This window comes from Myotis myotis, unplaced genomic scaffold, assembly GCF_014108235.1.
Source record: "Myotis myotis isolate mMyoMyo1 unplaced genomic scaffold, mMyoMyo1.p scaffold_m19_p_7, whole genome shotgun sequence".
In the NCBI taxonomy this organism is placed as follows: Eukaryota; Metazoa; Chordata; class Mammalia; order Chiroptera; family Vespertilionidae; genus Myotis; species Myotis myotis.
Genome location: NW_023416379.1, coordinates 37,010,293 through 37,037,388, shown reverse-complemented (window position 1 = coordinate 37,037,388; position 27,096 = coordinate 37,010,293). Strand labels below are relative to the sequence as shown.

The 27,096-nt window shown below is 42.7% G+C and overlaps 1 protein-coding gene and 1 long non-coding RNA gene across 3 annotated transcripts; one reads left to right on the top strand and one right to left on the bottom strand.

The window, feature by feature from the left end:
- The first annotated feature begins 49 nt into the window (after positions 1 to 49).
- LOC118660519 lies at positions 50 to 3,992 on the top strand. Of its 2 annotated transcripts, none has more exons than XR_004968969.1 (3): positions 50 to 187; positions 668 to 902; positions 3,507 to 3,992. It is a non-coding gene; the product is annotated as an uncharacterized LOC118660519 (long non-coding RNA). The 2 variants fall into 2 exon arrangements; XR_004968968.1 differs by lacking the exon at positions 3,507 to 3,992 and adding an exon at positions 1,375 to 2,382.
- Positions 2,599 to 27,096, bottom strand: SLC22A16 (solute carrier family 22 member 16). Its single transcript, XM_036318051.1, has 8 exons — positions 27,044 to 27,096; positions 23,407 to 23,886; positions 18,368 to 18,485; positions 15,117 to 15,648; positions 11,522 to 11,649; positions 5,831 to 5,940; positions 4,563 to 4,662; positions 2,599 to 3,360 (listed from the first exon to the last, which is right to left on the bottom strand). The coding sequence occupies exons 1-8, from the start codon at positions 27,094 to 27,096 to the stop codon at positions 3,175 to 3,177; spliced, it is 1,707 nt and encodes a 568-aa protein (XP_036173944.1). The 3' UTR covers positions 2,599 to 3,174.

The window sequence follows — 27,096 nt, the reverse complement described above, 5'->3', positions numbered from 1 at the left end:
CTCTCCATTGGCCCACACGCCTGTGTCTCTGTCACTTGCTTCCCTGGAGAAAGGAGCCATGGACCTCCTCTGTGAAGCTGGGGCTCCGCCAGCCCTGGAAGTGGGCCTACTCAGCAGCTCTTCTTTTTCTTGTTTACAAACCACCTCGCCACCAGCCTGGGGTTTTGGCAGCTGATTCGTGGGCACGGTAAGTAACGGCCAAAGCTGTCCAGCTCCCAGCCAGTTCCGGCCAGAAGCAAACCCCGGCTTCCTCATGTGGCTGCCATCTCCCCGGGTTCCTGGCTCTGCTGCATCCGCTGGGTCTGAGGGGGAGGGCGGGGAGGGCAGTGTGGAATGGGAGGGGTGGGCGGTAAGGACAGAATAATGTTGTTGATCCCTGAGATGATGCCCTGATTGCAGTTGGAAAAATTATTTAGGAAAAAAATCTAGGTTAAAAACTAAATGATCCTTTAGTCCACATATTCAAATATTGGCTGAGTGTCCACTGTGTGGCAGACTATAAAATTATAGTCAACAAGTCTGTTTACAGGAAAGCAGTTTGATGTATCAAAGTAATGATAATAATGTTGTAACTAATGCATATTTAGCTTTAACCATCTGCTAGAGTCTGACACCATTAACACAAACACCCTATGAGATAGGTACTGTTATTATCCCCAATCCACAGATGAGAAAATCGAGGCTCCAAGACAATAAGGAAGGGCCCAAGGTCTCTTAAATGGGAAAGCCCAGTCTGAATGTCAGATTCCCAGGCTCAAGGTCTTCACCAAAGCACATACGGAGGGGCCACAGAAGATCCGTTTTACCCTGAGCGAGTCATCTCACTTATGAAATGAACTAAGAAAACTGGAAATGAACTAAGATTTCTCTTACAAGTTGTTGTGAGCACCTGCTGAGTTGAGGTATGTAAAATTCTTTGTAAGGTGGTATATATATTTCATTGAGCACCTACTATAAAACCAACCAACGAACATTTACAGAGCACTCTGTCCAAGGCATGTTGCAAGGACTATGAGAGACTCAGGGGTCCCTAAAATGATGTTTTTTCTCTCAAGAGAGGAAAAGAGGGAGAATAAGACAGTCCTCTAACAAGTGAGCGCTGTGATTGCTCAGGAGAGAGGGAGCATGGTGGGCCCAAGTGGCCAGTCCAGGAGGGACAAAGGAGATGGGCAATGTTGGGAGGGAGGATGGTAGGAGCAAAGTCGCAGAGGCAAGAAGTTGAGAGAGAGCTGAGGAAACCATGGGTGGCTCCATGGGGAGGTTTGTGTGAGTGAAGTGAGAAAGTGCCATACGTCTGGCTAGGATGGAGGACTGTATCCAAAAAGTAATGGGAACGACGGAAAATATCTGAGAGGGCTCCTTCTCCCGGCCCAGGTCTGGACTCTACTTACCTCTGAAAGGAAGACAAGAAGAAAACATTCAGTAATGAAACCAAGAAAGAAAGCTATGCACACGTACAGCTAATAGGTCGTTCATTTGCTGCTGCACAGAACTATTGCAATATGACTTAAATGAGGGGTCATTCAGAAAACCAACAGCAGATTTGGGCGCACTGAAGGCGAGAGTTAAAAGGGGACTCAAGGACCATCCAGTGGGACCTTATGTTGTCATGTTATAGGCGTGTGGCTAAGGTCCAAAGGGTTGAAGGATCTCCGGGAGACGGTAGGCGAGCACAGCGTCACACTCCACCCCAGGAATCTTTCAGACACGTTTACCTTGAGCTCTGGAGGTGCCCAGAACCTCACCTGTGCAGTAGACAGGGAACTCCCTGCACATCCAGCCCCGCCTGCTGTTCTGCATGGCTGTCAGGGGCTTGGGATGTGTCGGCCCTGCTGGTGTGTTAGTCTGCCAGTAAATAAAGGGCCGCAACCCAATGGGACTTGAACTCTTCAGAAGGCCGCTGAGGAAGCAAAGTCTCCCAGGACCAGGATTTCGCTGTGTGTGGCTCCAGGATGGTCCAGGGAAGGAGGGGAGGCGGGCACTCACCTCTCTTAGACTTACAGAGACAAGTCTTTAAATTTGGGGAAGTAAAATGTCCGACTACAATACTCACTCCTGGCTCCTAGCAGATGTGTGTCCCTTAACTGGACCAAACACAAAAACATTTGACTACACATTGAAGCCCTCTTTGCTCAGAGTGCTGGAAAGCAGGATATCTTTTCTTTTATAGCTATCATTTTAATGGAATTTAAAGAACAAAATAAACAAATAAAACAGAAAAGTCTCACAGCCCTAGCCAGTTTTGCTCAGTGGATAGAGCAATGGACTGTGGACCAAAGATCCCGTGTTCGATTCAGGTCAAGAGCACGCACCTCGGTTGCAGGCTTCTCCGTGGCCCAGGCCCTGGTCGGAACGCTTGCAGGAGGCAACCAATCAATGTGGTTCTCTCACATCAATATTTCTGTCTATCCCTGTCTCTTCCATTCTCTCTAAAAACCAATGGGAAAATATTATCTGGTGAAGATTAAGAAAAAAGACTCACAGGTATAGAGAACAAACAGGGTTGCCAGATTGGAGGAGGGTTGGGGGGCTGGATGAAGACGGTGAAGGGATTAAGACATACAAATTGATAGTTACAATATAGTCATGGGGATGTAAAGTACAGCATAGGGAATATCGTCAATAATATTGTAATAGCTTGATATGGTGTCAGGTGGATATTAGAAAAATCAGGGAGAATATTTCATAAATTATATAAATGTTTAGCCACGATGCTATACACCTGAAACTAATGTAAAATAATGTTAAAAGTCAACTGCAATTGAAAAATAAATAAATAAAAATAATATGGAAGAGAAAGAAGAAAGAAACACACTCTCACAGTTGACAGTGGCTGGGGGAAGGAGAGGAGCCTGATGGGACTGGAGTATGTGACATTCCCTCGGGTGGTGAGTGGGAAAGGCTGAGAAACGACGACACAGAAGAACAAACATGTAAAAATATTTGACGGCAACAAGAAAGCAGCCTAAAAAGTGAGCATCCTCATCTTAGTTTTTATTTCTTTTACAAAATCATTGTTTTAAAACTTTCTTACAAAAAATTTTTAAAAGACAAAAATGACATGCAGGAAATGAGAATAGTATTCGTCTAATACAAAGGCAGTAAAGTAAACAATTTTTCAGGTGCTAGACAGCACACATAGCACAGTCATTTGCCAAACCAGAACCCCCTGAATTAATCACTTCTGGTTTGTCCAGCATCAGTGTTACTGGTTGTGGGAGACAATTTGCCTGAACTGCTCTCTTTTTCTGCATCCGGTGTGGTAGCCTCCTCCCAAGTACTTAACAGAGGCTTCCGGAGGGTTTCTGGAAGTTGGAATGTTAGAATTCCACTCACAAAGGCCAAACACCCAACAAGCAACTAGCAGGAATTAAAAAAGAAAAGAAAGAAGAAATAAATTACACATCAAGAAATAAATGTACCCTTCAGCGAATAATAACTCTGAACCTTTTTCAGAGGGACACAGAACTGAGTCTGACATACCAGCTCACATTTTTTTTTTTTAGCAGCGAGACCTTTGGTGACTGAGGCTGGACTGGGAGTTCTTGAACTCATCGTCCAGGCTTAATCTGATCACTCATCAATTCATTCCTGAACCACTGTGGCGCCCCTACTCCATCGGTCCCAGGTGCTGCCTGCATTACTACTCCCGCAGGCGCTGTCCTAGGAGCTGCTCCACAGAGAAAAAAGGCCCTGTCCCCTTTTCCCAGGCTCCAGAGTCTTGTGGAGAAACCCAGCTACTGAGCCTTGGGTTGGGACTTCATGGTCAGGCACTGTCTTAATCAACCCTGTCCTTGCCCTGATGATCATTACTCTATCGGCATTCAATAAATGATGGGGAATGAATGAATGCATGCACAAATAAATATTTCAATGAGCCAAAATCTACAGAGTTTAAGGGGAAACCAAACAAGGGCAAGGGAAATGAACTTCTACTTTAGAGAGTGGGGTGGTCCACTCTCTAAAATTCCCCTGCCATCCTGGCCAGCTCCCTCCCTCCCACAAACATCCCAACAGCGCCCCTCCCCTCCCCTTCCTCCCTGGACGGGGCGGAGCCTTTCATCCTCTCCAGGTCCCACTGCCTCTCACCTCCTTCTCCAGGTCTTCCTCCATCTGCAGACCTCCCTCCCTCTCACAGATTTATGACCTTTTCCTTGCCACCGGCTAGTAAAAATAAAAATCCTCAAGCCTCTTATAATCTCCAAACCCACTCTGCCCGGTAACTTGCTACCAGTGTGGTCCTGGGCAAGTTACCTGACTTTTTTATTCCTCGGTTTCCTTATCTGTAAAATGGAAATACTAATAGTGCCGGTCCCAAAAGACTGTTGAAAGGATTAAATTAAATAATGCCTACAAGGCACTTATAAGAGTGCCTGGCCCATGGTAAGCAGTGGATAAATGATATCTTTTAAAACAAGCAAAAGAGGCCCATCCTCTCCACAGTGGTCACTGCCTCCTCTCTCAGCTCTCCTTCCACCTGGCCCTCAGCAGCCTGGCCCTCTCCCACCACCCACAGAAGCTGCTCTGCCATCTCACCAAGTTTCTATAAAGTGATTAAACACCTGGGGTATAAAGATCCAAATGCTGGAGAGGTTCACGGAGAACGGGGCCACGATGCTTCCCGCACGGGACACCATGCTGCCGCTTCCCACGGCCTGAGTCCTAAAAACAAGAGGAGAATTAAGACAGATACAGGCAAGGATGGAAGACAAGTGGAACACAGATGACACAGAGAGTGATGGAACAACTTCCTGAAGCCCCTGTCCACCCTCCAGCAAATGGTAAATAATACAACTTAAGCTCGGCTTCATATACTTGGAAATAATTTTACTTTAATTTTTCAAGAATCACTCGTGATTTAAATCCACATTCTGCGTTGGTATGTGCAAGCATGCAAATAATTCAAGACCCAAAAACTATTCTTCATCCAGTAGGCAGATGAGGCCCTCATGTATATTGAGGACAACATCAATTTCTAGAGCCGGAATTTGTTTGGGGTAGGAAGTGGGAATTTGGGATATTTATCTCTATGGAACATTTTCTTTATTTTTTAAAAGTCAAGTGATATCTTAATGTGCTTTTCTTTGCAAGGTATTTAGCCCAGGCCAGGTGGCTCAATTGGTTGGAGCATCGTCCATAGGTTGCAAGTTCAACCCCCAGACAGGCATATACCTAGGTTGAGGGATTGATCCCCAGTCAGCTCTTGTACAGGAAGCAACCAGTTGATCTCTCTCTCTCTCTCTCTCTCTCTCTCTCTCTCTCTCTCATTAAAAAAAGAATTTATTAAAAGTATTTAAATAACCTTATAAAATATCTAACAGGAAACAATGTGCTTTTCATGTGAGTATCTTTTCTTACACCAAAGAGAGAGACCCAAGGAGAAACCAAACCTGCCAAACACATTGATCTTGGAATTCTAGTTCCCAGAACTGTGAGAAAATAAATTTCTGTTGTTTGAACCTCCCAGCTTTGGGGTTTTGTTATAGCAGCCCTAGCAAACTAGCACAACTGAATCAGAACACCAAGAGACACATCCTGAGAAAATTAGCCTGCTTCAATGGACAGTCAGCGTAAGTCAATTATATTTGAGATTTAAATTGGTTTTAAGATAACAGAGTGTTATTTCAAAACAATTTCTTTACTACCCTTGCTAATGGAAGTATAGACAAAGTTTCAGATTCGGAATGAGCACCATGTAAGTTCCCCATATCTTAGAATTCAGGTAATGGTTTTGAAAGTAAAGCATTTATACCCAAAGGCCAAATATAAGGAAATGATATGTAAGTGAAAGATAATTGGAAAACAACAACAAAAAATAAGTAACTCTTACCTTATCACGGTTGGATATAGTTCTGCTGTGTAAAGGTAAATGAGGCCAAATGCTGCTCCTATGGCAAATTTTCCAGCCATAGTTGTCACCATAGTCCAAAAATAGTACTTCTGAAAAAATACGTTAGCAGAAAGACTGTCATAAGTAATTAAAGAAAAATATATAAACTTGAAAATTATTATTTAAAACTTTTTAATCCTCCAGTATTTTTCACAACAGTGAAGAGTTCTATTTTTCTGTTTGAATTCATTTTGTAAACTCTACTCATGGCCTGCAAAAGCTTTCCATCTTTATGAAATTTAGGGAAAACTTTGTGCCTCCTCCTCAGCCTTGGAGATTTCAAATGACCAAATAAGGAAAGAATATCTCTTGGGGAGATTGCTGTGGAACAAGAAACATCCAGACTTCCAGACATGCCGGTTCCACCAATAACTGACCAACTCCTGGAACTGAGCCAGCAAAATAAATCAAAGAGCCATAAAAACAAATTGTGCCCTTTGCAGCAATAATCCCACGGCTTATAAATTATCTTCAGAGAATAATTTGAAAGTGATAATTTAACTATTAGTACAGACTCTCCACCCCTCCACCCCCCGCCCTTTGGCTGATGCATTCATCAGCAAAACCTTTTGTTTCGCTTCCCACTGCGTCCCACTGCTAGCAGTGCCTCACAAGGACCTCCCATAGTCCATCCCTTCTCTTCCCCCTTATATGCCAGCTGGATGTTGAGACTCAGACGACCTGGAGTTCATGTGTTGAGGATGGCAGCGCCTCTGTCCACCTGAGTCCCTGAATGACTCCGTGGAGCCAGACATATTCTCCTCACCATTCCCACTGCTACCAACCAGGTACACACACATCAGACTTTCTATGAGCAAGAAATCAGCATCTATTATGTGAAGTCACTGAGATTTGGGGATGTCTCTATTAAAGCAGCTGGTGTCACCTTGTCATATTAATCAGTCTTGTAGACAATGTTTGTTGAATAAATTACTGTGACTTAAAAAATGTGTATTGTGTTATCACTGCCATTTGGGGAGAAATTTTGCCAGTTCAAAGGCAGCTGCCATCAACTCAACTAATATCAATGCAAAGTACCTAAAAGCACAAACAAAAACAAGTATGGATGAAGCTCCCTCAAATTGGCAGAAACCTCCTCATCCTGAGTAGTTTTATTGTGTTCATATCTGTTGTATATTAATCACCACCTGGAAATTTCAGTTACATGAAACATTCAAGTCACCAACCCTGATAATTCAGTAAATTATCACCATAAAAGAAAGTCACTGGTTAGCTTAAATGTAATGTCAAACAATAAACAAAACCAGAGAGAAACCAAGATGGCGGCATAGGTAAACACCGGAAATTGCTGCCTCGCACAAACACTTCAAAAATACAACTAAAAGACAAAACAGACATCATCCAGAACCACAGGAAGACTGGCCAAGTGGAAATTCTACAACTAGAAGGAAAGAGAAAAGCACACTGAGACTCAGAGGAGCTGCGGAAGTAAAGTGCAGAGGTATGGAGGTGCAAGCAGAATGGGCTGGCAACTGAGGACACGGTTGTCTTTTTCAATCGGGAGGGAGTCACAAGCTCCCGACTGCTCTGAACTCCAGTTCCTGGTGAGTCTCTGGGGACCCAGACTCATACGGGGAGAAACTGGACTGTCTGGCATTGGTCGGAACTCGAGGGCAGCTTTCTCTCAGAGGTGCTTGCAGCGATTACCGGGACACTGAGAAGCGGGGCCTCTTAGGGCAGGACTGAGGAGCAGCCATAGCTGCTTGCTCCGCCCTGTTGATCCCCTGAGACCCCGCCCCACCCAGGCTGTGCACAGAGGCTTTTGCATATGAATGCCCTGGCCCATTGCAATCTGAAAATTACCTGACAAACTGCAGCTGGATCAGAGAAACCCAGAACATCCAAAAGAAGGCCCAAGGCCCCACAGCAGCTTGCATTGCTTCACAGCTGGGCTCCTGCTGGGTAGCCTCAGGCAGAGGCTAAATTAGCACTTCCTTAGAAATCCAAGAGCCAGTGTACCCAGTGGTCAGAGTGGGACCATCCAGATTACAACTCCTCAGATCCATAAGGGACACACTCAGGGGGCAGACTCAGTGAACACCAAAGCCCCACTGAAGCAAGTCTTGCCCCAGAAGGGTGTCTCCAGCACAGAAGTTCTCCCACTGCAGACACAGCTGATTCTCACAGACAATTGGCATGGAGGTCAATTCCTCCCAGTGATACCTACAACAATCAAGGCTTAACTACAACAAGACTGTGCACAAAGCCCACGAGGGGGTGCACCAAGAGTGTCCACCTCCAGTAATTGGGGAGGCTGACCCACTGGGCCCTATAGGACACCTAGCACAGAAAGCTACTCTATCAACACAGGGAAGCATAAAAAATGTGGAGACAAAGAAACAGGTCACAAATGACAGAAATGGAGGAAAGCAAACTACTGGATATAGAGTTCAAAACCACACTTTTAAGGTTTTTCAAGAATTTTCTAGAAACCGCTGATAAATTTAGTAAGACCCTCAATAAGTCTAGTGAAACCGCTGATAAATGTAGTGAGACCCTCAAGAAATCTAGTGAGATCCTCGAGGATATGAAAAAGGACCACTAGAAATTAAGCATATACTGACTGAAATAAAGAATATTATAAAGAATTCCAACAGCAGACTAGAGGATCGCAAGAATCAAATCAAAGATTTGAAATACGAAGAAGCAAAAAACACCCAACCAGAAGAGCAAAAAGAAAAAAGAATCCAAAAATATGAAGATAGTGTAAGGAGCCTCTGGGACAACTTCAAGCGTACCAACATCCAAATTATAGGGGTGCCAGAAGAAGAGAAAGAGCAAGATATTGAAAACCTATTTGAAGAAATAATGACAGAAAACTTCCCCTACCTGATGAAAGAAATAGACTTACAAGTCCAGGAAGCACAGAGAACCCCAAACAAAAGGAATCCAAAGAGGACCACACCAAGACACATCATAATTAAAATGCCAAGAGCAAAAGACAAAGAGAGAATCTTAAAAACAGCAAGAGAAAAAACAGTCAGTTACTTACAAGGGAGTACCCATACGACTGTCAGCTGATTTCTCAACAGAAACTATGCAGGCCAGAAGGGAGTGGCAAGAAATATTCAAAGTGATGAATAGCAAGAACCTACAACCAAGATTACTTTACCCAGCAAAGCTATCATTCAGAATTGAAGGTCAGATAAAGAGCTTCACTGATAAGAAAAAGCTAAAGGAGTTCATCACCACCAAACCAGTATTATATGAAATGCTGAAAGGTATTCTTTAAGAAGAGGAAGAAGAAGAAGAAGGTAAAGATACAAATTATGAACAACAAATACACATCTATCAACAAGTGAATCTAAAAATCAAGTGAATAAATAATCTGATGAACAGAATAAACTGGTGAATATAATAGAATTAGGGGCATAGAAAGGGAGTGGACTGACTATTCTCTGGGGGGGAAAGGGGTGTGGGGGGTGTGGGAAGAGACTGGACAAAAATCGTGCACCTATGGATGAGGACAGTGGTTGGGGGTAAGGGCCGAGGGTGGGGTGGGAACTGGGTGGAGGGGAGCTATGGGGGGGGCAAAAGAGGAACAACTGTAATAATCTGAACAATAAATATTTAATAAAATAAATAAATAAATAAAAATAAAATGTACCACCTATCTGGTAAAAAAAAAAAATATATATATATATATATATATATATATATACAAAACCTAAAATGCCTTATGCTACATGTTGCGATACTATTGCTTAATAATTATATAATCACTGGGGAAAATTATATAAAGTACTGTGAAACATTGTTACAGTGACCATATTTATCAAACACAGAATGAAAATACAGGTTCTGATAAGATTGTGGGGGGAAGAGAAGGGGCACTCTGGATGCAAGAGGTGTTCTAGGAGATGAAGCTTGCTCAAATATGGGAATGTGAAAGTTGCTTCAATAGGTTATGGCAGTGGTTCCCACTAAGAAACTGCATTTTTAAAAACAAGCTCCTCAGGGGACATGTGCACACTACAAATTTCTAAATGCTAATCTACCACAATGAAAAACAAGACTATTTAAATAGGAACAATCCTGAATATAAGACACTAGAGGCCCAGTGCACAACAATTTGTGCACTCAGAGGGATCCCTCAGCCCCGCCTGTGCTTTCTCGCAGTCTGGGACCCCTTGGGGGATGCTCCTCTGGGGATCGGGCCTAAGCTGGCAGTCAGACATCCCTCTGGCAGCCCAGGAGCCCTCGGGGGATGTCCACTTGCCAGCAGGGAGCAGGCCTAAGCTGCAGTCGGACATCCTTAGCACTGCTGAGGAGGCAGGAGAGGCTCCCGCCACCACTGCTGTGCTGGCAGCTGGCAGCCTGGCTTGTGGCTGAGCAGAGCTCCCTCTGTGGGAGTGCACTGACCACCAGGGGACAGCTCCTGCATTGAGCACCTGCCCCCTGGTGGTCAGTGTGTGTCATAGTGACCATTCGTTCCCAGTCATTCAGCAGTTAGGGTCAATTTATTATATAGGATAGAGGGCTGGTGCACCAGTGGGGGCCCACTGGTTTGCCCTGAAGGGTGTCCCAGATCAGGGTTAGGGTCCCAGTGGGGTGCCTGGCCAGCCTGGGTGAGGAGCTGAGGGCTGTTTTCAGGCTGGTCAAGCCCCCCAGTGGGGACCCTCACCCCATGAGGGTATGGCCAGCCTGGGTGAGGGACTGAGGGTTGTTTTCAGGCTGGCCACACCCCCTTCAGGGTGGGGGTCCCTAGTGGGGTTCCTGGCCAGCCTGGGTGAGGGGATGATGGCCATTTTCAGGCTGGCCATGCTCCCTGGTGACCCAAGCTCCCAGTCTCTCCTTTATTTCTTTTTTTTCCCAGCAGGTATCTGGGATTTATTTATCTTCTATAACTGAAACTTTGTAGCCTTGAGCAGAGCCCAGTGCTGGCCAGGGCAGGCAGGAAGCTTGGCTTCCTCCATCGCCAGAGGCAACCCAAGCCTCCTGCTCGCTCCAGCTTCGTGGCCATGGCCATCTTTGTGATAGAGTGATGGTTAATTTGCATATTACTCTTTTATTAGATAGAATAATATCCTCCAGATGTCTCCATGGCTCCCTCTCTCCTTCAGGTTTCTGATCAAATGCCACCTTCTCTGAGAGGCATCCAGTCCTTGATCAGCCTAGATAAAATAAAATAGTATACAGGTGTACTCCCCACCATCCACAGTCATTCTCTATTCCTCTTCCTGTTTTTTCTTTGTTATACTTACAGAAACTTGATTCACTACATATCTTCAGCACCTAGAACAGCACCTGGTACATAATAGATGCTGGATGAATGAATACATGTTTAGGATTATAATCGCTGAGAGGTACCTACTTTCCTCACTCAAAATTACTGTGTTTACCAAATACAACACTGGCCATCTTTGGAAATGGGATGATGGGCATTTTTAAAAATATATTTCTTTTTTCTGTAAATTTTCAACAATAAGCATGTACTACTTATATAACAGAATTTTTTTAAAAGAAAATATATTGTTAAATATTATGCATGCATCCTGTCCATATATCTCAACTGACCTTCATATTTACTGTAATAAGCTAAAAATTCCCTCATCAAACTGTCATAGTATATAACTAACCATTCCCTAAATAAAACATAAAATAACTCACCAAGGGAATCACCATAATCAAACCACAGAAAACTGCACTTGAGAAAAGGGCGGTGATCAGAGCTTTCTTTCTCCCCAGAATGTCCATCCCGAAGCACAACACAATGGAGGCAGGAATATCCACTGCACCTGTCATTGAGCAAAAGGGCCCTCTATAAGCCATGGTGTCCAGCTGTACAAGGGCACCTTACCTTGTAACCCATTCCCCAAAAGGAGTGATCAGCAGTATTTCTGCTTCCAGGGGCCTCTAAGAACTGTCAGCTACTTGAGAAGCAACAAGTCCCACCCCTTTAAACTCCCTGGAGGATGTCTCCTGTGAAATGCTACTGTAATCAGTCCAGCACTTATTCTATTCTACTCACCTATTGTATTCTATTCACCTATTCACTAAGCTGTAAGCACCCCCAGGACACAGCAAGGTGCCTGGGGGCAGGCCTGTTGAATGAATAAATAAGTAAAATTAACAGACAACATTGATCATTTCTGATCTTTGGTTTCTTATGCTTGACAAAACTGGGGAGGGGGATGTATCAGTAACGTCAAACTTAGAAACTAAAGTAGAAAATCCAATGTCAGCCAAGTACATAAACTAATGTAACTGCTTGGTGGATTTTAAACCTAACAATAAGCGTTTTTAACCTAATATGAATCACCTACAGAACAGGGGTGGTTTTGGACCTCTTTTCACTCCCCCATAACAAAAATTAAAGAGCTGAATCCATAATTGACATAAAAGCCCTTCCCTTGAAGAACCAACGTTCGAATCCTAGCACCAGAACAACAACCAAAAAAAAAAAAAGCTTTTTTATCCATCAGTCAGAACCAAACAGGAAGTAAGAAAGATCTCTCAGCAAAACTGAGTCAAGCCAACAATCTCCTTTGGGAAAGGAGCCAGCCCAGCCCAGATCTTCCTTGTAATTCAAAGTTTGTTCTTTCCTCCCTTTGCAGCAGTCTAATCTCAGGACACTACCCACCACTGCCTTTTAGGAGTGATGAGCATTTGTCATTTCATCTACAGAAGCTTGCAAGCACCTGGAGAGGCAGATCTGGGTCTAAATGTCTCCTGCAGGTTCGGGGACACATCCTAGGGGGTAGATACGTATTAGTAGCACATCAGAAATTAAACTCGGCTGCAGCTGCTCAGAAAAAAACTGACTCAGACAAAAGCAAAAAATAATAACAACATTCTGACATTCTGAGTCCCATTTGAGAGACAGCCTCTCTCTCTCTCTCTCTCTATCTCTCTCTCTCTCTCTCTCTCTCTCTCTTTCTCTCTCTGGAGGAGGCACCTTCCTTTCACAGATGCTGCTGTCAGTTCCATGTTTCTAGGCTAGGACAATAGATACACCTATTACTCTACTCTTTTCCTTTTTTTAAAGAGTTTATCAAGCATTTTTCACGATCAAATAAGACAGTGGTCTTCAAAAGAGCTTCCTGAGAGTAAGCTAGGATTGTTATCCCTACTTGACAATTAAAAGTAAATTATTTGAGCCAAAAGAGTAAATGCCAGCTCAGGAAGTGGAAGCAAGGTCTTGGTGAGCCAAGGGGCCGTCCTGCAGCCTTCCTCCCCCACTACCTTCCTGCATGTGGGCTCAGAGCTGTCCCCTGTACAGCACTGTGTGCAAAGACAACAGACAACAGAGTCTAGCACAGCTGGGCAGCAACTGTGAAACCACTAAAGGGAGAGTGAAAGTGGACTACACTGGTTTCCCTTGAGTTGTTGCTTCAGGGTACTGACACTACATCTGATTTTTGGCTTGGCCATGTCTGGGAAAGAAATGGGGCAGGAATGAGGCCCACATCTTCTGGGATTAGGACAATGGTTCATTACTTTCTTCACCTTATAAAATATCTCTCTAATCACTGGGGCCCTATTCCACTCCTATCTGCACTAATCCCAAAGGCTCTCACCTGCAAGTGGCAGAAAACCAGAGCTGAAGTTCCCACCAGCCCCAAACCATCTCAGGAAATGAAAGCTTGTTCAAAACTTTCACAGCATGGAAGTGCCTGTCTGCAAGACGACCACTGGAAAGGGTACGGATATGAGAAATCCAAGACAGAAGAGACTATCAAACCATGTAGATTTGCCTTGGAAACATTTTTACAGTTATGCAATTACCCAGTTTCTTGAGAATGTGTATCTCCATCAAAATTAAGAAACCATATCAGCCCAGCCAGCGTGGCTCAGTGATTGAGCGTGAACCTATGAACCAGGAGGTCACAGTTCAATTCCCAGTCAGGGCACATGCCCGAGTTTTGGGCTCGATCCCCATGTAGGAGGCATGTAGGAGGCAGCCAATCGATGATTCTTTCTCATCATTGATGTTTCTATCCCTCTCTCCCTCTCCCTTCCTCTCTGAAATCAAATATAGATGATTGATAGATAGATAGATAGATAGATAGATAGATAGATAGATAGATAGATAATAGATAGATAGATAGATAGATTTTTTTTTAAAAGAAACCATATCATAAAGATCTAAAACTTCAGCTTTCCTAAGCTTCCCCCGTCCCCACCTCATTTTCCTACCATTTGCTGCTCTGTCCTAAGAATACTGCTTCATTTCTCAAACTGATGTATAGAATGGAATGAAGTCAAGATGGGCTCTTTCTACAAGCTTGATGGTTTTCCCAAAAAGAGAACAAAGGTTTTTGTGTGGAGTTTTTTTCCTTAAAATGACTTCCCTCATAATTCCTACTGAGCTGTAATAAACAAAAATAGATGTCATCGGAGCACTTTAATGAGAAGGGATGCTTCCTGTGTATAAAAATGTTAAAGCAAGATTTTTCTGAGGACAATATCAAGCACAGGCAGCCTACAGGACCAGAAGTTAAGACTAGATGAACAAGTGCAGATAGATTTGTACGATTTCTCTCATGTTTGGAGCGAATTTGGTTTACCCTAAGAGTCACACCGCAAACGATCACAGCACTATCTGAAGCCAGTGTTAACCTGTTGCTACAATGGAAGAACCACAACATCAATTATAGCCGCATGTATTTAAGTGCTTTTACTGACTAAAATTTCTAAAGTAAGGACATTAAAAGGAGAAAAGAAACCAGAAGATTTCCAAGACATATTACATTTTAAAAGGAAAACAACGTACAAAGAGCAATCTCACTTATGTTCAAATAAGAAACGTTTATCTGCAAAAATATATGGATATGCATGGAAAGAGATGTGAAAGGGCAAAAGCCAAATATTACAGCAGTTACCCCTGGAAGAGAGATCTGAGATAGGATGGGCGTAAAAGAAGGAAGCAAGAAAGCAAGCAAGAGGCAGAAAAGGACTAAATTCTTCTAACTATTTGCCTTCTTAAAAAAGAAAATACAGGGTGGGGCAAAAGTGTGTTTACAGCTGTGAGTACGCAAAACACAGTTTATTCTTGTGTTATTATTTACTGCATTATTTTCCATATGAACAACTGTAAGCCTACTTTTGCCCACCCTATATATACATGTGTTACAGTATAATTACACTACATGAGACAATAATCATGTCGTTGGCAGTATTGTTCCTAGAAGACAAAAAGACAATAAAAACATGGCAGAAATTGCATTTCATTGTTACACATAAATATAATTTAACTACTTACCTATGAGAAAGAGGTTTAAATATACATTGCCTCCTAGATTAACAGAATTCAAGGAGAAGGAATAGTATCCCAAACACCCTGTGAACCAAATCAGCCAAACAATAAGTGTCCTTTTCCCAATATTGCAGTCATAAAACAGATATAATAGCCTGTGCTTATTAGCGTAACGAGACTGTTGATCAGCAGGACTGTATAGATCCAGGGATAAGAGTTCTGACAGCTTAAAGGTGCCTGCCCTATTCCACTTGGCCATCTGATCAACCACTGTTTGTGCTTCTTCATATTTTCCCTCTGAAAGAAGCCAAAAAGGAGTCTCCGGGAGCATCCAACAGAACAAGACAAAGGGGGCAGTCACTGTAGAGAGGATTATCTGGTAGATCCACCAGGTCCTGACCAAGTAGCCTGTCAAAGCCACCACCATCGTTCCAATGGCAAAAAAGGAGTGCACTTGGATGCATGCCCACGTCCGAGCCTTCATGCCGATAAATTCTGTCACATAGACGAACACCACCACGAGATAGCCGCTTGAAACCTGAAAAACACAAGGGGAAGGCGGTCTAGATTAAAGGTCACATTGACAACTCCTAAGTGGTCTGCTGTCTCTGCCAGTGACATTTAGGCAAGAAAGAAAATGCCAAAGAATTGTTTTCTGGAACCCATATCACATTTATAAAAGGGCACCTAATCTGATCCATCCTTCCATTTTAAAAGGGGTCCTTTCATCTTCCTCCACATTCTCCACACTCCATGGCAAAACTTGAGAGGTAATGTATAAATAAAGGTAAGACATGGCTTTCTGTTTCATTTAAATATTCCTTTACACTGTGAATTTATTTCTCAGTTCCTTGTAAGTGTACATATCCATTTATCTATATATGCATGAGGTCCTTATTATTAAATCCTAAATTTTAAATAGGGACAAAAAGTTGTGGTAAGTAGTGGGAAGAAAAAAGATTTAACTAAAACTCTATTTTGACCAGCAACAAAGGAAAAAAACAGATAAATTGGACATCATGAAAATTTAAAACTTCTGTGCATCCGAGGACACTATCACTGGAGTGAAAAGGCAACCTAAGGATTGAGACATTTGCAAAACACATATATGATAAGGAAAATTATCCAGAATATATAGAGAACTTCTAAAAACTCAACAAACAAACAATCTAATTCAAAAATGAGCAAACAAGGAACTGGGATTTCTCCAAAGGAAGAGATGTGAATGGCCAAAAAACATCACTAATCATTAGAGAAATGCAAATCAAAATCCCAATGTGATACCATCTCATAGCCATTAAGACGGCTGCTATAAAAAAAAAATAAAAACAGAAAATAACAAGCGTTGGCAAGGATGCAAGAAATTGGAACCTTTGTGTACTGCTAGTGGGAATGTAAAGTGATGCAACCACTAAAGCAAGCTTTATGGGAATGCCTCAAAAATTAAAAATAGAGCTGCTATATGACCCAGTAATCCCTCTTTGGTTATATAGCCACAAAAATTGAAAGCAAGGTCTCAAAGAGACATCTGAACATCCATGTTCATAACAGCCTTATTCACAGTAGCTAAAATGTGGAAACAACACAAGTATCCACGAACAGATGAACAGATAAGCAAAGTGTGTTGTATGCATACAGTGGAATATTATTTAGCCTTGAAAAGGAGGGAGGAAGAATATTCTGACATAAGCTACAATGTGAGTAAACTTTGAGGACACTATGCTAAATGAAATAAGACAGTCACAAAAAGACAAATACTGTATGACTGAATTTATATGGAGTGCCTAGAGAGAGAACATAGAATGATGCTTGCTAAGGGCTAAAGGGCTAGAGAGAAAGGGGAATTATTATTTAATGGGTACAGAGTTTCAGTTTTGCAAGATGAAAAATATTCTGGAAATGAATGATGGTGATGGTTGGACAGCAATGTGAAGGTACCTAACATCACTGAACTATACACTTCAGTTCAGTTGGTAAATTTTATGTGATGTGTGTCTTACCACAACAAAAAAAAAATGGGAAGAAACCTTTATCTTGAAAATAGGCCCAGCAAGCTGGAGGGGACCAAGGGAGAGAAAAAAGGGGATATATGTAATACTTTCAACAATAAAGATCTTTTTAAATAATAAAATAAAATAGTCCCATTTTTAACAATATTTAGATTATAATAGTAGGCTGTGATCTTTCTTGGAATATAAAAAGTGAGTCAAATGAAAGATTGTTTTTTAGGGGAGCGGTGAAAGGATTAGAATCTTTCCTGCAAAATTATTTCATATTTGACTTTTACAACACAATCATAAAGTTAATTTTTGCAAAATTATTCCAGAGCACCACCAATTTTCCCAAAGGCTTCTCTTCATTCTTTAATATTCGAATTATACTCTTTTGAAACCCGCGTGGATGTTAATTTCTGGACCCCTTGGTGAGAGGGGATACGTTCCCTTCTCTGTGCTCAGCAAGATTACAAGCTCTTCCTGCAGATAAAAAAGTCACTCCATTATCCTTGACTAGTGACCTTCATACAGAATCCCTGCTGCTGTTTGGTCATTTGGAAGCTGTCTGAAAGCCACTCCAAGTGTGGAAACAACGTCCTCACTCGCTGGCCCACCTCCAGTGACAGTCCCTGTTGCAGAGAGCCTCCTCCCTGCGGGGTGCTATCCCACAGATATTTACTGTAATCCCACTGAATGTTGATAACAGCCCTGAGAAGCAGGTATTATTTCCCACAGCTTAGAGTTTAGAAACTAAGGCTCAAAGAGGATAACATGGTTCCCCACGGGCACACAGCTAAGAAGCCAATCTGTGACAAACGCATGCCTTTCTCACAGGGCTCCCCTGGCTCCTCAGAACATAAAGGCCTAACGCCTTCCTGTTTTCATTCTTACTGCACGATACACAAACGACTTCTTTAACACCTTACCCATCTGTTTGGCTCATACATGCAGGGCCTGATGAGACCAATATAATTAATTGCTCAGAAATAAAATAATGCCTTAGGAACTGTGGAATGTGGACCCTGTGCCAGGCATAGAGTCAAACAAAAAAGTTTCTGCCTAGTAGGCAACAATTATTCATTTTAATGAGTCCCATTCTAAACAAAGGGCATTAATGTTCCACAGAAAGAACTTCGGCAAGGGAGTGAACCAAGGTTAAGCCTTGATCTCTCGCCCTAGATTCCAAATTGGCATATCTGAGAGAGTTGAGCTTCGATGTGAAACACTGTGTCCAATTAAAAAAGTAAAAAAAACACAACTCACAATAGCAAGAAGAAAGCGTGCAAGCATGAAGCTGTAATAATCCAATGTGAATGCCGCTGCTATGCCAAAGAAGTACATGCCAATGCTTGTGGACCACAAGACAAGTCGTCTTCCTATCCTGAAAGAGAAGCATCAACAGCGGAGGAAGCAGGATAGAGTTGTAAACATCCACCCCAATTCATGAAAGATGTGTTACCCATGTTTTTAATAGCTTATGTTTCTGGTTATTGTTTTCGGCAAACCATAAGTAAAGACTTATTTCTTCAAGAGGCCAGTCTTTCAGTGGCAAGGTCTCTACCTAAGCTGCTAATATACATATATGATCACTCTGGGTGATCCCCAGGAGATCCACTAATCTGAGATTTGGGGGAAAAGGAGGGAGCATGTGTCCCTTCCCTCCCAGGATCCCAGTCTCTGATCTGTTGGATCACCTTCTCAACCGAGCTGGTGCTGCCCACCAAGGCTGAGGCAGCTCTTGCTAAGCTTTCTTATAGATAGAGATCTTGCTACATTCTGCTCATAAAGTAAGATGCTTACTTGCCCTATATTTTTATAGTTGGGGAAGGGTATTTCTTTGTCTAAAAACAAATAACAGCCTGACTGCGTAGTTCAGTGGTTAAGTGTCAACCTATGAACCAGGAGGCCACAGTTCCATTCCCAGTCAGAGCACATGCGTGGGTTGTGGGTTTGACCCCCAGTAAGGGGCTGTACAGAAGGCAGCCAATCAATGATTCTCTCTCATCATTGATGTTTCGATTTCTCTTTCCCTCTCCCTTCCTCTCTGAAATTAATAAAAATAAATATATACATAAATACATAAATATAAATGAAAACAAATTCTATTCCTGACAGATTTTATTTTAATTGAGATATAATTTACATGCCACAAAAACCAACTTTTTAAAGATTACAATTCAGTGGCTTTTAGTGTGTTCACAGAGTTGGGCAACTGTCATCACGATCTAATTCCAGGACATTTCCATCACTGCAGACAGAAACTCTGCACCCCAGAGCTGTCATCCCTCATTCTCTGCTCCCTCCAGCCCTTGACCACCACCAACCTACTTTCTGTCTCTGTAGAGTTGCCTCTTCAGGACATTTTATATAAATGCAGCCATACAATATATTACCTTGCATGTCTGGCTTCATTTACTTAGCATTATGTTTTCAACATTCACCCATGTCGTAGCATGTATCAATACTTCAGTCTTCTTGATGAGTAACTAACATTCAATTGTATGGATATGCCACATTGTTTATCTATTCATCAGTTGATGGACAGCGGGTTGTTTCACTTTTTGATTATTATAAATAATGCTGCCATCATCATTCCTGAACAAGATTTTGTATGAACTTATGTTTTCAATTCTCTTGGATATACTCTGACGAGTGAAATTGCTGGGTTCTATAATAACTCTATGTTTTAACTTTTTGAAGAACTTCCAAAGTTTTTCCCAAAGTGGCTGCCCTGTTTTTTACACTCCTACCAGCAACATAAGAGGGTACCGATTTCTCCATATGCTCCACAACACTTGTTATTATTGGCCCTTTTTATTACTGCCATCCTAGTGAGTGTGCAGGAGTATCTCGTTGTGATTTTGATTTACATTCCCCCAGTGATTAATAATGGTGAGCATTTCATATATGTTCTTTAGGGAAATATCTATCCAAGTCCTTTGTCCACTTTTAAATTGGATTTTCTTTTTATTGTTGAGTTGTAAGAGTTATTTATATATTCTGATACTGACTCTTATTAGATATACGACTTGCAAATACTTTCTCCCTGTGAGTTGTCTCTAACAGATAGTTTTAAGGCAAAAAAATATATAGTCCCGAGATTCCAACCAGTAGATAAATTATTAGAATTCATGAGCATTTAATGAGGTGGCTGGATATATTGTCAATATATATAAATTAATTCTATTTCTGTATACCAGTAACAAATATAAAAATTTTTAAATGCCATTGCAATACCTTAGAGCTGTGAACTATATATGAATAAATCTAACAAAAAGCTTGTAAATGCTCTATAGAGAAAAGGACAAACTTCAAGAATCAAATCATTAAGGGAAATAGATATATCATTAGAAAGAGACTGATGGTCCCTTAGAGGACTCTGAAACAGACTAGTGCGTTCATAGACAGAAGTATGGAACAAATAAGGCACTGCACATTAGCAGAAAAAGAATCAGTAAGTGATGCTGGGACAACTGTCTAGCCATATAGAAGAAAATACAACCGGAGTCCCTTTCTCATAACTTACATTATACAAATCAGTCCCAGAAGGATTAAAGGCACATATGTGAAATGCAAAACCATATAACTTTAGGAAGATGATATTGGAGAATATCTTCAGAACCTAATGAAGGAAGGGAAGACATTTTTTTTAAGATACAGAAAGCACTAACCAGGAAGGAAAGGATAATACATTTGACTTCACGTCTATCTGAAAGACACTCCTGGCTGGCGTGGCTCATTAGTTGGGTGTTGACCTATGAACCAGGAGGTCATGGTTCGATTCCCATCAGGGCACATGCTCGGATTGCAGGCTCGATCCCCAGTGTGGGGTGTGCAGAAGGCAGCCAATCAATGATTCTCTCTCTTCATTGATGTTTCTATCTCTCTCTCCCTTCATCTCTGAAATTAATAAAAATATATTAAAAAGAGACAAAGAGAAGACACATTGGAAGGAGGAAGGGAGGGAGGGAGGGAGGCAGGGAGGGAGGGAGGGGAAATATTTATTTGTTTTACATATAACTAAAGGATAAGGATCCAGAATAGTCAAAGGACTCTTGAATTCGTGCACTGGTGGGGTCCCTTGGCCTAGCCTGAAGGGATCGGGCCGAAACCAGCCCTCCAACATCCCCCAAAGGGCCCTGGATTGTGAGAGGGCAGTTCTCCGGTGACACCCTAGAATCAGGCTCCCTCCTCTCTGGTTCCGGGTGCATCACCTGAGAACTGTAGCTGCCAACCAAGTCACTGCAGTTCAGCAGCTCCTGCATTCACCGTCTGCCCCCTGGTGGTCAGTGCCCGTCATAGCTACTGGTCAGAGTGTCTGTCCCCTGGTAGTCATTGCGTGTCATAGCTACCATCGGATGGTAGAATGGTTGGATGGTCACTTAGGCTTTTATATATATAGATAGGAAACAGACAAAATGGGGAAAATATTTAAAGTCACTTCATAAAAGAGAAATCTGGTTAAAAGGATGAAAAAGGTGTCAATGACATATAATCATACTGTTTATTTCTGACCAGTTGTCAAAAGTAAAAAGTCTTGTAATACCAAGTGTTGGCAAGGATATGGAGTAATAGGGTCTCTCACCCTGCTGGTGTGAATGCAAATTGGGAATGCAAATCAGGAAAACCAAAGAATACTTTAGCATTCTATAGAGAAGCCGGTAATGTGGACCTCCCCCTACCCCTACCCCCTCCCCCTCAGGTTCTAGGGGATGTACTCTGGAGATGCTCTTGCACATGTCCACGTGGGTACATGCATAAGAATGTTCCTACAGTATTGTTCCTAACAGCCGGCACTGCAAACAAGCCAAACATCCTTCAACCACATCATAGACACATGTATTGCAGTGTATTCCTGCAGAGGGATATGCAGGATTGTAATGGCTACAAATAATAAATCTTTTTTCTTCTCTCTTTCCCCTTATGTCTTTCTCCCATCCTCGCCCTCCTCCCTCTTTCTTTTTCTCCCTCTCTTTTGCTTTATGGTACTAGCTAGAATCTCCAGTACCAGAAGTGGGGTTGCACATATCCTTGTCTGTTGCTGATCTCAGTGGAAAAGCTTTTAACAGTTCACAAGATGTGCATGGCACATTCTTCTATTTTTAGGTTTTATCATGAATGAATTTTGAAATTTATCAAATGCTCTTCTTGTTTACAGAGTTGGTGATAAGAATTGTGCTCTCTTCCACTGATTTGTTTCTAAAATAAATATGCTCCATACCTTATTCTGTAAATTTCAATTTCTCATATTTTCCAACTCTGTCTTTCTGAGTTTTATTATTGATCATTTTTTTTCTCAACTATCATCCATGTTACTAATTCTTTCTTTAGCTGTGTATAATAGGTTGTTAAAAGTACCCAGGAACTTTGTTAGTCCCTTTTTATTTTTTAATTTCTAGATGTTCTAGGTAGGTATTCTTCAATTTTATGTCATTTTAAAATACAATTTCCAGACTTTTAGCAATGTTTTAAAATTTGTCTTCTATTTCTTTAAGAATATAAACATAGCCCTGGCTGGTTTGGCTCAGTGAATAGAATGTGGGCCCGCAGACTTAAGGGTCCCGGGTTCGATTCCAGTCGAGGGCATGTGCCTTGCTCGGTTGCAGGCTAGATCCCCAGCCCTAGTCGGGGTGTGTGCAGGGGGCAACAAGTCGATGTGTCTCTCTTATATCCATGTTTCTCTCTCTCTGTCTCTCCCCCACTAACTTCTACTCTCTCTAAAAATCAATGGAAAAATATTCTCTGATGAGAATTAACAACAACAACAAAAAAAGGAATATAAACATAGTTACTTAATTATCTATGCCTAGTAATTCCAGTATTTGAAGTCTGCAGAACTAGGTACATCTCTTAAAGACCAAGTCTATTTAACAACAACAACAAAAAAAATCAAAGTAATAACCAGTATATGTTGAGTGGTTAAATGTCCAAGGTACATTTTTTTAATTTATTTTTTTAATTGTTTAAAGTATTACATTTGTCTCCTTTTTCCCCCGATTGACCCCTCCCCCAAAGTACTTTTTCTGTATTAATTTTACAATAACCCTTTGAAGTGAATGCTATTGTTTTCATCTCCAGCTTACAAGTAAGACTCTAAAACACAGGTTAGGCACTTTGCCCAGAGGCCACAGAACCAGGGTTTGACCGCAGGCAGACTGTCTTCAGAGCCCATCCTCTCACCACTATTACTTTTTGAAGCATGAAAATGACTAAAGCTTTTAACATAATTCCCTGTCCCCTTAGAAAACCAGATAGGAAAATAAACCCCACCCCGAGCAGCAATGCTAATTGTTTCATTGTACCTGTCAGAAAGGTAGCCAAAAATCAGCGCTCCCAGCAGGACTCCTACCATGAATGTAGGCTGGATCAGCTTGGCAAACCATTCCCGGTTACAGACCAGATCCCACTGAGTCACCACGGTGCTGTCCCATTTGCTTGTGTCATAGATGTAGCCATCCAAGCAAGGAAAACGACTTTTATGGCCGTTGTAATTATAGTCCAGATTCGACAAGTTATCTCTCCGGAACCTGTTACACCTTCTGAGCTCCCAGATCTCACCGTCCTGTAGCTGCACCACAACTTGCTCTTCATGGCCTGAGGAAGACAGCTTCCAGATGTTGTCCAACCTCCAATCAGAAACATTGTGGAAAAGAACCCGGCTCACATTGCCTGGGGGCCTGCAGGCGTACCTGGGGAGCACCGTCATAAACACAGACGCCAAGTAGTGGACGCCACAAGAGATATTCTGGAAGGCAACCGTGAAATAGAGAAATACCTGGTATCTGAAAAGAGAAGAAAAGCAAGTTATTATATACGGACTAAAAAAAAAGAACATAAGCAAATATGAACAGTCTTTATCATGTTTACCTTAACATATGTACAGATGGATAAATACAGAACAATCATAGATATGTCCGTATGCACAGGTTAGTGTGTATGCATATATGCATAGCTCTGTTGAGAGGGCCTAGAAGCAATGAAACCCCAATAGCAACAAGCACACCCAGTGCCCAGATCTTGATTTCTAAATACCATTCTCCAATAAAGGAAACCAGGCAAAAGAGACCAGGAGGGGGAGAATACAAACTAAACCTGGAGCATCTTGTAATATCCGAAAGTAAGGAAGTGCTCAAAATACAAAAGATCCCGAGCATGCTTTCCATTTAAACCTTCCTTTCTCTTTAGCAAGGATAACTTCTTGAAAAAAACAAAACCCTACCTCCTTAGGTGTCTCGTATTCTAACATATCCCTCTGTCCCTTACAAAGCCTGTTATTCATCACGTATCACCCACGTGCCTAAACTAAAACCCCTCTACGACAACATACCTGTAGATACAGTGCACACAGGTGGAGGGGCACACGCATGAAAAAGAAGTATACAGACACAAAAGGCAGAAAACCGAGATGCAAGGGTGCTGGTGCTTCCAGGGTTCAGAAAGTCCCACTTCTGGCCTCCATTGATGCCGGGATTCATGTCCCAGCATCAAGAAGGGTTCAGGAATCTGGAGAAAGGGCTGTGCGTAGATGACACAGGAATCCAGAGACTAATAAAGAGTCTGGAGACGAGATATAATTTTGAAAGGCATTGGGGGTCAGAGCACCTTCAGCTAAAGGAACTGAAGACTCCCTCCTTGTCTAGGACCCTTGCTTTTATTAACACAATTTGTCCTAAGGCAAGGAGGAGATAATACACTTCAAAGGGTAAGGTTTCAAAGGGTACAGAAGCGTTGTCAGTTTGGGGGAATTAGCCTACAGCTGTTCAGGTGTTTGGCCAGTAGGAGGCAATAACATGTAGATTAAGATGCTCTTTAACTGTCTGGCAGACACAATCAGTTTCCTATTCAGGTTTGGGGAAATGCCTTTAGCCATTCCCAACAGGTGACTACATGTGTGACTCAACCCTGTTGAGTCCCCAAGTTTCATCAACCTTTTGATGAAACTCTTGAAATTATGACATGCTGGAATTGGTTCCCGGCACAAGGGAAAGCAAAAATGGCCAGAACTCCCTGAAAATGGGCCATGCAATCTGGGTGATGGGTGAAGAAACTTCCAGTTCCAGATTTATGCCATGCTGCCTTAAAAAAGCATAGCTGGTGGCACCCCACTGTGCCTAAAAGGGTGGACTCCAGAGCCAGACTGTCAAGGCTTGAATCTTGACTTTGTCACCATATGGGACTTCGGACAAGATCCTTAACTTTGCTATGCCTCAGTTTCCTAGTCTGGGTGGTCGTGGGAATGCGAAGATTTAATACATGTAGAGCACTATGGCACATTGTAGGTGCATGTGTTAGCTATTATGATGTTCTTAAAGGAAAGTCAAAAAAGAAGAGCAAAAAAAAAAAAGGTTCATATTTTGGAAAAAACACACATACATAGATGTAGGCTCCACAGTCCAAATCTGACATTTTAAAGCATCTCTACCCTGGCCCCAGAACAACTCAGGGACCCAGGTTCTTAGATTCTCCCAACACAGATGCCTGCATCTCAGTGTCCTCAATTCCCTCTCACTCGGGACTTATGCCATGAAGTTTATGGAACTTCAATACAATTTTAGAACAAGTCCTGAAGGTGCTTTTTAGTTCTTAGGTGTCCTGCTTCCCTCCCTTAAAAGTGATTAGGGTAGAGCTTCCTTATCTTAGAAATGACTAATGAGAAGTGAAAGGTAATCACAGATCTCTACTTAACGCTTTCACTAGGTTTTCTTAAGAGAAGGCTAATAATACACAATAGCCTCCCTTCCTATTTATAAATAAAGAGACCAATTACAGCAAAATATGAGAGAAAAGATGGGGTGCCATATTAGTCATACTTTTTGCAAACCTTTTGCTGTAAGCTTTGATTTGTTACCCCTTTCCTTCTTATAAGCTGCTTTCACCATCAACCCTTCCAGGATGGAAGCTCAGGTGACAATAACAGTCATGATATTGAGAACTTATTGAATTACTGGAGGCCCAATGCATGAAATTCGTGCAAGGGTAGGCCTTGGCAGCCCCGCCCGCCACACACACCCATCTTGGCCTGGCCTTGGTCAGCCACCACACACCCCCAGTTCCCTGGTTCTGCAGAGCCCCCTGATTGGTCACCCTCTACAGGGTGATTGAGGGGTGATGGAGGGCCCCCCCTCCCCCACCAATCGCATCACACCAGCCTTGGCTGGCCTGGTGCCAGTGGGTGTCATAGCCTGGTCATCCAGACGGTGGTTCCACTGTTCGGCCATTCGGACGATTTGCATATTATGCTTTTATTATTATAGATAAGCGTTTTGCATACATTATTGTGGCAGGCTAGGAATTGTCTCCCAAAATCTAGTCCCCACTTCTTCCACCACTGTGAGCTACCTTTGACCATGTGCGTGAGGACCAGGAAAGCAGTATCAAGTGAAACACTGTGCGTTGCTACCTGGCACAGTGTGCCTGGCACATGCTAGCTTCCTATAAATGGCAACAAACTCCCAGGACTGGTTGCTCATGAGGCAATGCCTGCCAGGCACTGAGAAGACCCGAGGGCGGGCGAGGTGGGGCAGGGCAGCAGTGTCTTGGGACATGAAAGAGGAAACTAGAGGATTAGAGAAACCAGCGCTCCTCTGTTCCTGTAACCCGGCCTCTCCCACTGGGCCTCCCGGCCTCAACTCCCCAGGAAGGTGCGCCCCAAGTTCCTCCAGCCCTGCCGCAGGCACGCCGGGCGGGCCCTGCCACCCCCATTCCCGAAGCGAACCCCAAGGCCCTTCTCCTCGCTGTGGGAAGGTCCTGCCACCATAGTCGGTCTGGCCCAGGGTCTCCAGACTTCCCGGGACACATGGGGTGAAGGTGTCTGCAGATCGCGAGCGCAGCGCTCAAACCCCACTGCAACGGACAGAAACAGACCCCACCGACGCCTCCACTCACGCGGCTCCGGATCGCCCGGGCCGTCCTCCCCCAGCCGCACCCCCAACTCCCTACCTGCCAAAGTGCCCCACGCGGTCAAAAATCAGCTCCAAGTTGCTGGGCCCCAT

Excerpts from the sequence above, each read along its gene's own strand:
- SLC22A16 (XM_036318051.1), bottom strand. The coding sequence starts at position 27,096 with ATGGGGCCCAGCAACTTGGAGCTGATTTTTGACCGCGTGGGGCACTTT. Across the intron at positions 18,486-23,406 it reads TTTGGCTACCTTTCTGACAG|GATAGGAAGACGACTTGTCT; the intron begins GTACAATGAAAC and ends CTTCTCTTTCAG. Across the intron at positions 11,650-15,116 it reads TTTAAACCTCTTTCTCATAG|GTGCAGTGGATATTCCTGCC; the intron begins GTAAGTAGTTAA and ends GCTCAATGACAG.